General features: G+C 41.1%; 1 protein-coding gene across 1 annotated transcript; it reads right to left on the reverse strand.

Moving 5' to 3' along the window:
• Nucleotides 1-3,403: 3,403 nt before the first annotated feature.
• On the reverse strand, nucleotides 3,404-9,500 carry TUBB (tubulin beta class I). The gene is made up of 4 exons (XM_073641767.1): nucleotides 9,338-9,500; nucleotides 6,132-6,240; nucleotides 5,760-5,870; nucleotides 3,404-5,527 (listed from the first exon to the last, which is right to left on the reverse strand). The coding sequence occupies exons 1-4, from the start codon at nucleotides 9,392-9,394 to the stop codon at nucleotides 4,470-4,472; spliced, it is 1,335 nt and encodes a 444-aa protein (XP_073497868.1). The 5' UTR covers nucleotides 9,395-9,500; the 3' UTR covers nucleotides 3,404-4,469.
• Between the last annotated feature and the right edge of the window lie 931 nt (nucleotides 9,501-10,431).

A 10,431-nucleotide genomic window follows, 5' to 3' on the forward strand; every position in this document is an offset into this window, starting at 1 on the left:
AAACAAGTCACTGACTGGTACAGGAGGAGTGAGGACCCTGCCCGCGAGGGCTCACAATCTACAAGGGATGGGTGAGGATACAGTAGGTGAGGATAGAGCTGGTCGTGCAGCGGTATGGTGGAGCGGAGATTACTGTAGGTTGTAGGCTTGTTTTTAGAGCTGGGTCTTCAGGTGCCTTTTGAAGGTTTCCAGGTAGGCGAGAGTCTGATGTGTTGGGGTAGAGAGTTCCAGAGAAGGGGTGATGCACGGGAGAAATCTTGTATGCGATTGTGGGAAGAGGAGATAAGAGGGGAGTAGAGAAGGAGATCTTGTGAGGATCGGAGGTTGCGTGCAGGTGAGTACCAGTAGGTCACAGATGTATGGGGGAGACAGGTTGTGGATGACTTTGGATGCCAGGGTTAGGGTCTTGAACTAGAGTCTCTGGGGAATGGGGAGCCAGTGAAGGGATTGACAGAGGGGAGAGGCCAGGGAATAGCGGGGGGACAGGTGGATTAGTCAGGCAGCAGAGTTTAGGATAGATTGGAGGGGTGCGAGAGTGTTGGAAGGGAGGCCACAGAGCAGGAGATTGCAGTAGTTGAGGCGGGAGATGATGAGGGCGTGCACTAATGTTTTTGCAGATTCATGGTTGAGGAATGTGCAGAGATATTTTTGAGTTAGAGCCGGCAGGAAGTGGAAAGGGCTTGGATATGAGGTTTGAAGGAGAGATCAGAGTCCAGGGTTACCCCGAGGCAGCGAGCTTGTGGGACTGGGGAGAGTGGGCAGTCTTGAGCAGCTTTGATGGATTGGTTAGTTGACGGGGTTGAGCGAAATGGTGGAAAGATGATGAATTCATTTTTATCCATATTAAGTTTTAGAAATCAAGCAGAGAAGATGAAATAGCGGACCTCACCACTATAACCCGACCTCACCACTGATTGGCAGCTTTCTGCTTATGCACAATGAACACAGAAAGCTGCCAATAAGTGGTGTGGGCAGGGGTTACACAGCTCAGCATTCAGAGAACTGCTAGATTTGCAGCAGAGAGAATTGTGATTTTATCAAAACTGCAGCAAGCAGCTCCGTAAGTGATACATTGCTGGAATCAAGGTCTCTGTCCATACATCAGATGGGGTAATAGAAACCTGGTGACAAATTCTAAGCAAGTTTCACATGTCCAACATTCATGGTCGGAGTACTTTACCGGCCCTGGACCACTTATGAGGCTATTAAGAATAAGCACCGCAGCCGGTTGGGATATTGCAGTCTGTAATCAGACCATGAACGGTAGACATGTGAAACTGAACTATTTCTGTTACACAAGAGCCCACATAGACTTAGAGCTGATCATAGTGAACTCACAATGTAGACAAGAAAGTATTCAGCCTCAGTATTACTCACTTTCCTGCTCTGATGAATGTTGAGTCATTTTACCATTGTTTCCTGTAGTATTTGAATGAAGCAAAACAGGTTTCAAAAAAAGGTTTCTAGAAATTTTTGCAAATCTGAAAGCAGCAGATTATCAATGTGTATATGATTAAAGAACCAAATACACATTAAAGGGAAGATGCCAATAGATATTAAAGGGGTTATCCAGGCTTGGGTTTCAAGTCTGCAGTCACTCTAGGTGACTGCAGACTTGTAAATCCTTACAAAGCGCAGTGTGCACTGTCAGGATTCTCCGTTACCTGGGACTGGTGGGTATATGACTGGAAGTACGTGCTTTGCATGCGTGCTGTCATGTGCCAACTAGACATGTGCGGCCTCACTCAGTACAACTGAATTGAGTAAGCCGAACAAGTCTAGTCGAAATGTAGGCAGAAGTATGCAAATCGCATACTTGCAGTCACATGACCACCCGCTCCTGGAGAATCCTGATAGCAAGCAATGTGCACACTGTCAGGATTCTCCAGTACTATGGGACTGGTAGGCAAGTGACCGCAAAAATGTGATTTGCATACTTCCAGCCACATTCCGACCAGACATGCGCAGCCTCACTCAGTACCACTTAATTGAGCAAGGCCGAACATGTCTAGTTGTAATGTGGCCAGAAGTATACAAATCCCATAGAATCCTGACACGCAGTGTGCACACTGTGAGAATACACAAGTCTGCAGTCATATAGAGTGTCTGCAGTCTTGAGCCCCATGCCTGGACAACCCCTTTAAAGCAAAGTTGCCAGGCTGTTATGCGTTCTGGGCCCTCCAAGCGGCTGATCCTTTTGTTCTCAGGGAAGATAAGTGCCATCACTCATGCCCAGCAGTGGCTTACTACCCAGTGAAATCCTGAACCAAGTATCACCTGTGTATGAGGGAGAGGCGTTGGCTGAATGAGCGTTCGGCCGACAATCATCTAATATGTACAGCCAGGTCAGGTCCAGCGTTGCATCAGACAGGTGTGTTCTTTTATCTGAATTTCATAAAGAAGATATTTTTTGGAATTATCTGGCGCCAATCTGCCTCCATTTTTAGGATTGCCATTCATATAAAAAATAAACAAATCCAACATGTTCTTTCCACTTCTGATTTTGTGAGATTGCAGATTATTTCACTTTCCTCTATTCAGAAATTTTATGTTGATATTATTTTCGGACTTTCCAAAACTACAACCATCTATTACTCAAAATATCGAGATCGCCCCCCCCATGCCAGTGACGGTCTAATCCAGCGGGTATGACCATTCATACTCTCATTTTTAGAGTCTGAACAATTAGAGAAGTGAAATAATGAAGCTATTTCTAAAGATCCGCTTTTTTTCCCACCGAACACAATAGAAAAGAAGAATACTTAAAGCTACAGTACATTCTGTTTGGTGGAAAGGAAGAGTGTATGGCAACCAATCAACTTACTTCGGCAAGTGCCGTGGGCAACCAATTACATTGCAGGATAGAAAATTAAATCAGTGATTTGATTGGCTGTTTAGGCCAATACTTTTTTGACTGATCTAAATAAGGTCCAAAATGTCCAACTACAGAATTGATTTTATTTTACTAGTTGTTATAAACTTATAAAGTATCTATGTGCAATACTGAACCTTAAAAACAGTGGCCCGTGATTGGCGCCACTCTTGTCAATGGCTATATTTGGTATTGCATCTCAGCCTAAAGATACCTAAATAGAGCTGAGCTACAGTACCGGATACAGCCTAAAGATAGGAGTGGCGCTATTGCTTAAAAGTAAAAAAAGCATGCCCTTTTAGCTAAACTTTAAAAGCTAAGGTCTATCTTATTGCTGTGCAGTTTACTTCAAGCTGTTGATCAGCCTTGCCAGGTGGCCACTGGCTGCCTAGCTTTCTACAGTCAGTATTTGCAAGCTATTGTTCTCTTTCAGCTGACATTCGCCCCTTGAGTAATCTTCATTATCAGCGTCAGAAGCTCTGTTCCTTCCGCACCTTTCCTATAGGTAAATAACGACATATCACAACAGACAAAACTTAAAAAAAAAGGTTTTATTCTTTTTTTTTTTTTCGGTCACAGGCTTGTCATCTTTTCAATATGAAAAAGCAACAGTAAAATAAAAAATAATTATGGCATGGGCATCAAAGAGAAAGAGAGAAGACAAGAATGACTAGAAGAACGAAGATAAAAGTTACAGGAAAAAAAAAAATAAAACATCCACTTTTCACTTTGAAAAAAACTTCTTCCCCAGAATTCCTTCTCTGTTCTAGCGAGTGAGATACTTGTTTTGGTCCAAATACAATAGTTTCCTTATTACCCTCTGGTCATCCAACGTACGACCAGCCCGAGATAGGAGATTTCAGGCCCGAGAACTTAGAAGTATAGCCAAAACCTTCAAAAATATTCATACTGTTCAACATTAAGGGCAGTAAATGCATTTGTTAGCGTTTTAGATAATTTTGAAGACCTGAACTAGATGGAGCCATACTTATGACTACTGCCTGTCTAGGAAAATGGCAGTGACCAATGAATATTACGCTGTTACAGTGATAGGTTAAGGAAACTGGTCGGAGAGGAAAATGCTAGTCAAAGAGCAAAAATAATCACCATTGAAATGGGACCTAGAAGAGTATCTCAATGCCAGGAGGCTTCTTTCAATCTCTCCTTTTAAAGCCCGGAGGCATCACAAAACCCATTTGTGGCTGAAGAGACCAGCACTCGGCCACGGAAAAGGTTGAGAATTTTGCGAAAGCTATAGGACATGTCTGATGGAACTTAAGATGGTGGTTAAGTTCTACCTAGAATGCAAGGAGCCTTCAAAGACCGTAGGCCAATCTCTTGGAAAACTCAAACCCAAGGTGGTATCCACTTAAAAGCTAAAGGCCTTCCCTCTGACCATCAACATGACTGAAGCAACAAATATAAAGAAGGGATAGAGGAGCAGAAGAGTAAAAACATTGAAAAATGGAAAAAAGATGAAGGAAAAGAAATGCGAAACTTCAGTGAGGACTTTTTTTTTTTCTCAGCCTGAGAATGAAGGAGGAGGAAAGATGAGGAAGAAGGGAGGGATAGTGGTGGTGTTAATGGTGGAGAGAATTTAAGCTTCCTCTTCAGCTTCTTCATTGAAATCCTCCTCTTCTTCTGCAGTAGCATCTTGGTATTGTTGGTATTCGGAGACAAGGTCGTTCATGTTGCTTTCTGCTTCTGTGAACTCCATTTCGTCCATACCCTCTCCTGTGTACCAGTGGAGGAAAGCCTTGCGACGGAACATGGCAGTGAACTGCTCTGAGATACGTTTGAACAGCTCCTGGATGGCGGTGCTGTTGCCGATGAAGGTGACTGCCATCTTAAGGCCGCGTGGTGGGATGTCACACACGGCGGTCTTCACGTTGTTGGGGATCCATTCTACGAAGTAACTGCTATTCTTGTTCTGGACATTGAGCATCTGTTCATCCACTTCCTTCATGGACATGCGGCCACGGAAAACTGCTGCCACTGTCAGGTATCTGCCGTGTCGTGGATCACAAGCAGCCATCATGTTCTTGGCATCGAACACCTGCTGTGTGAGCTCTGGCACAGTGAGTGCCCGGTACTGCTGACTGCCTCGGCTGGTTAGTGGGGCAAACCCTGGCATGAAGAAGTGGAGACGTGGGAAGGGGACCATGTTGACTGCCAGTTTGCGGAGATCAGCATTTAGTTGACCTGGGAAACGTAGGCAGGTGGTTACTCCGCTCATTGTGGCGCTGACCAAATGATTGAGATCCCCATAGGTTGGGGTTGTCAACTTTAGAGTGCGGAAGCAGATGTCGTAGAGGGCCTCGTTGTCTATACAGTAGGTCTCATCTGTGTTCTCAACCAGTTGATGCACAGAGAGTGTGGCATTGTATGGTTCCACAACTGTATCAGATACCTTGGGAGATGGCACCACACTGAAGGTGTTCATGATACGGTCAGGATACTCCTCCCGGATTTTGCTGATGAGGAGTGTGCCCATACCAGAACCAGTACCACCACCCAAGGAATGTGTGAGTTGAAAGCCCTGAAGACAGTCGCAGCTCTCGGCCTCCTTCCTCACTACATCTAACACAGAGTCTACCAGCTCAGCTCCTTCTGTGTAGTGGCCCTTAGCCCAGTTGTTCCCAGCACCACTTTGTCCTGAGGAAAGAAAAGAAATCCAAAATCAACACTTGTGAGGAACCTTGAAAGCAAAAATCGCACAAGCAAAAGGTCAACTTTTTGATGGTATAAGGATTATTCTGTATCGACCTTCCATTTTAAAAGGCCTTATAGGACATCCCCTCAAGGTCTTCTGCTAACTGAAATCCCTAGACAAGTTTCTATATCAGCGATCATCAGATGATCCTATAGGTCTAGAAGAGCAACTTACCGAAAACAAAGTTGTCGGGCCTGAATATCTGTCCGAAGGGCCCGGATCGGACAGAGTCCATTGTTCCTGGCTCCAGATCGACAAGGATGGCTCTGGGGACATATTTGCCACCTAAAGATAAAGCAAGGAACATTTTATGTATATACCAACATTTAACTTCATAGTCTCAAAATTACAGTGATCTTTTAGATCGGTAGTCTTCTCAAAGAAGACGGCTACTATGCATGATATATTAGGAGATGGAAATGTATTGCAAATCTGGTTGGATTAAGGGCGCAATCTTTTAGAGAGGTTTTACAATTTCCCCCGTAGGACAATATCTTTATCTATATTTCAAGGGGGCAGAAAAATGAGAGGACACCCTCTTAGTACCTGTTGCCTCATTGTAGTAGACACTGATCCTGTCCAACTGCAGGTCGCTGTCACCATGGTATGTCCCTGTTGGGTCGATTCCATGCTCGTCACTAATCACCTCCCAAAACTAGAAGACAAGAAGAAATCACAATTATTGTAAGACTATATGTATAAGAGCATGTCTGACAGAAGATGCAATCGGAGATCTTGTGATTGTAGTAAACAGGAAGCAGAAACCACATCCCCTTTTCTAACATTTAACTAATCTGTTGACCAAGATACAAGTTATTCTCCAAAGTCCCAACATGAATCCAAAATATAAAAGCATATGAGCATTCATGGAGCCTTCAGGCAGCCAAACATCACATGCTTCTCTGAAGGAGTCTTGTGCCTTCTACAGTCTCCATGAGCTTACAATAGTTTCTGTTCTCTGCAAAAAAGCCAGACCTCCCCCACCCTTCTCTGGCCTTGCCTCTTCACTTGCACTGACCTGCTTCCCATCCCCCCCTCGATCCACATCGGCAGAGGAAATTGGAGAACAATACAGCCTTAGAAATGGGCAAATGGAGGACTGGGGGACGGGACCTGGATATTTACCCCAAATTATGTCATGGAGGCAGAATAGGGAGAATGACGGCATCGAAACCTGATTTGTATTACTAATGGATCATTCAGGAAATATCATCTTAATCCATAATAATCAGTGTATAATTGTACGTGAACTAATATTATCTATTAAATATCTATTTATCTCCCTCATATCCAGCATCTAGTAGACATTTATGTAATATCTATCCATTCATCTATCATCTATCTATCCCATATCAATTTAATATATATAGCGATCTAATATCTATCCATTCTTACATATATCTATCAATCTGACTCATCAAAAATATCTATATTTTTTAATATCTACTTGTATATCTAATATCTATCCATCACGAAAAAATATCTTTCTATCCCATATTAATTGTCCATCTCATATCAATCCGTAGATCACACACACATATCTATCTATCTACCATCTAGAAATGGAATGGAAATTGTGTGAAATTATTTTTTTTTTGCGGTTTGGAGTGCGACCTCTTTTTCTCATATCTATCGGTCTATATCATATCCTTCTTTTTTATCTATATTCTATCTATCCATCTAATATCTATCCATCTATCTAATAATTATCTATCTATCCATCTATTATCTACCGTATGTATCTGTTATGTATCAATCCATATATTGCATATCTTGCCACACAGCCAAAGTATCTAATTCTACTTAATATCTACTTGTACAGCTCATATCTTATCCATCACATAAAAATATCTTCTTATCTATCTATAGATCTTCCTCATATCTATTGATCGGTGTCATATCTACCTATAGATCTTCTATCTATCTATCTATCTATCTATCTATCTATCTATCCTCTAGCTCTGTAGGCAACATACTATATAAAAATACAAAAATTCCAATCCATTTCTTCTCCATAAGGGATGATTAAAGGTTTCTTGATCTGACGGATACAATAATGTGCACACAGATGTCTCCAGTGTCTGAGGGGGATGGAGTTTTACACCCCAGGGTGTGGCACTGCAGCTGTACCAAGCTGTCATCAGCAGCCAACTCACAATGAATGCATAACGCACATCCGCTATCCGAGCCATCATCAGCCATGTTGCCAACCCGTTATAATAGGGAGTTCCCAATCCTATTTATAGTCCCGAGAATTGTAGGAGACGTAGACTATGGGTGGCAATATCTGGAGTTTGAGCAAATCACAAACTGTTATAAATCGGATGAGTATCTAAAATTGATTTTTATTTTTAAAATATTTTATTTTTAAAAAATGCATAGATATAGTAAAAATGTCTAATATCTGTAATCTAATTATCATAATGTAACCTGCATGGCACGTCCATGCGATTCCTCATACACTGCCCTGCAGATGGCTGTACAGTTACACACCCATCCCCTAATCCCACCAGTAATAGCATTACTGCCCAGCTCTGCTGCACTGCAGATACAACCTACGTCACTGGTTTTTTTTTCCTTCTTCCAGGGAGAATTGGGGTAAATCTTGATGATAATGGGTGAGACCGCTCCTGGGAAAGGCTATCCTACCTCTCCCCAGTGGGGTTTTAGGGATTTTACAAACCCACAAATACGATTTTAAGGAAACTCCCTCCCTATTATACAGGCTGTATGAGAACAAAGAGTAGAGGAGCAGGGAGGGAGGAGGAGGCAGGAGAGGAGAGAGTTGGCGCCATATAACGCTGATCCTCCTCAGCAAGAACGAGAAAAGGGTTCTGAAATACCAGCAATCCATTGGGTCAGAGTCTCACATTGTTACCGCATCTGCCAATCTAGATTGCTCAAATACAATTCAATACTATGAAAAATTAAAAAAAAAATTAAATTAAAATGTTAAATCCTCAACATTTAACATTCTTGCTCTATATATTACATATCTATTTATTTTAGGTATATTATAAAATTAAATGATGCATAAGGATTTTATCTGTTAACATTTTCTATGTTGTCCCTGCGCTCCCTGTTCTTTAATGTCTCCAGCAGTGCAAGGGTGCATTTACAGATTAAAAATAAAAAAAACAATATTTACATTTATTTTTTCATTTCCTTATTTTCACAACAGCAAAAAAAAAAACAAAAAAACAATTGTAGCAAAGAGAATCCCTTTCAGAAATAATGAATTTTAGATTTCACATTGAGGATTCATAATTTACTTTACCGAATTAAATTTAAAAGAAAAAATTAAATATTTAGTACATGTAAGATTAGCAGAAGAGTAATGAATATATATATATATATATATATATATATATATATATATATATATATATATATATATATATATATATATTTCACCAGCTGGTGTAGAGCACAGCCGGCTCCCACCACATTGGAAGAATGTAACCCTACAGACCTCATCATGCCATTACAGCTAGGACCCATGTTACCGCCATTTCAACCCCCTGGCCAGGATCCGCCTCTCTGGCATTTTTTTATATTTTTTGACATTTTTTTTTTAAATAAAATCTTAACCAAATCAAACAGTATCACTTCATACAGAGACATTGCTATCTATAGAATGGGTTAATTAGTCTCGTTATTTTCTACTGTACAGTCATCATCTATCCAGATCGATGCAATGATCGCATATTATGTGATCCCTTAGATAATACTGAGAATACAGGTGATCTCACCTTAGCTCCGATCTGGTTGCCGCACTGGCCGGCCTGGATGTGCACGATCTCCCTCATGGCTGTAGATTGTTGGGTGGTCGAAGATGGAACGTTGGAGACTGCGACGTTCTAGAATGGAACGTCCGAGACAATGGCGAGGACAGCAAGGCAGGCAGCCGGGGACTAGAGGCGGGGGGCGGGGCCGGGGCAGGCGGGGGGAGGGGCCTGGCTGGGGCAGCTCTAGGGGGGATGCGGTTGTCACCTCGGTCTCACCAGTCATTTTCTGCACTGTACAATAGAAATCTCTATTATTTCATTGATTGTTTTTAGAAAAGGAAAATGAGATCTCTTCATTACTCATCTAATTGCGAAAAATTATCCAATATTTACTATGTCAATATAATCCCTTAAAGATAGATAATAGATAACGGATTAATAGATGATAGTAGATAGATAATATAAAGATAGATCATAGATGATAGATAGATAATAGATGGACAGATGAAGACAGATGATAGATATGGAAGAGATAGATAATATAAAGATAGATAGATCATAGATAGATGTTAGACAGATAATAGATATTTCATAGATGATAGATAAAGGGAGATAGAGATAGATAATAGATAAATGATAGATAATAGACTGAGATATACAGTAGATAAATAGATAGTAGATAGATAGATAGATAGATAGATAGATATAGAAGAGATAGATAGTAAGATAGTATAAAGATAGATAAATCATAGATGATAGATTGATAGATAGATAAATGGAGATATATAGACTGATAGATATATAGATAATTGATGGAGATAGATAGATAGATAGATAAATAGATGGAGACAGATATATAGATGGATAAATGGAGATAGATAGATGATAGATAATAGATAGATATAGATGATAGATAATAGATAGATACAGGAGAGTTAGGTACATAATAGATTTGAAAGAGTAAGATGCATGTGGGGAGGTTTGTGGATACATCGATAGATATGGAAGAGATAGACAGGTGGATGGACATATAGATGTTAGAGGGAGTAAGGGTATGTGCACGCGATCAGGAGCAGCTGCAGGTTTGAAGTTGCGTCTTTATGGAGCGTCAAACCCGC

This window comes from Phyllobates terribilis, unplaced genomic scaffold (assembly GCF_046119375.1).
Source record: "Phyllobates terribilis strain yellow unplaced genomic scaffold, ASM4611937v1 Scaffold_7__3_contigs__length_470593459, whole genome shotgun sequence".
NCBI lineage: Eukaryota > Metazoa > Chordata > Amphibia > Anura > Dendrobatidae > Phyllobates > Phyllobates terribilis.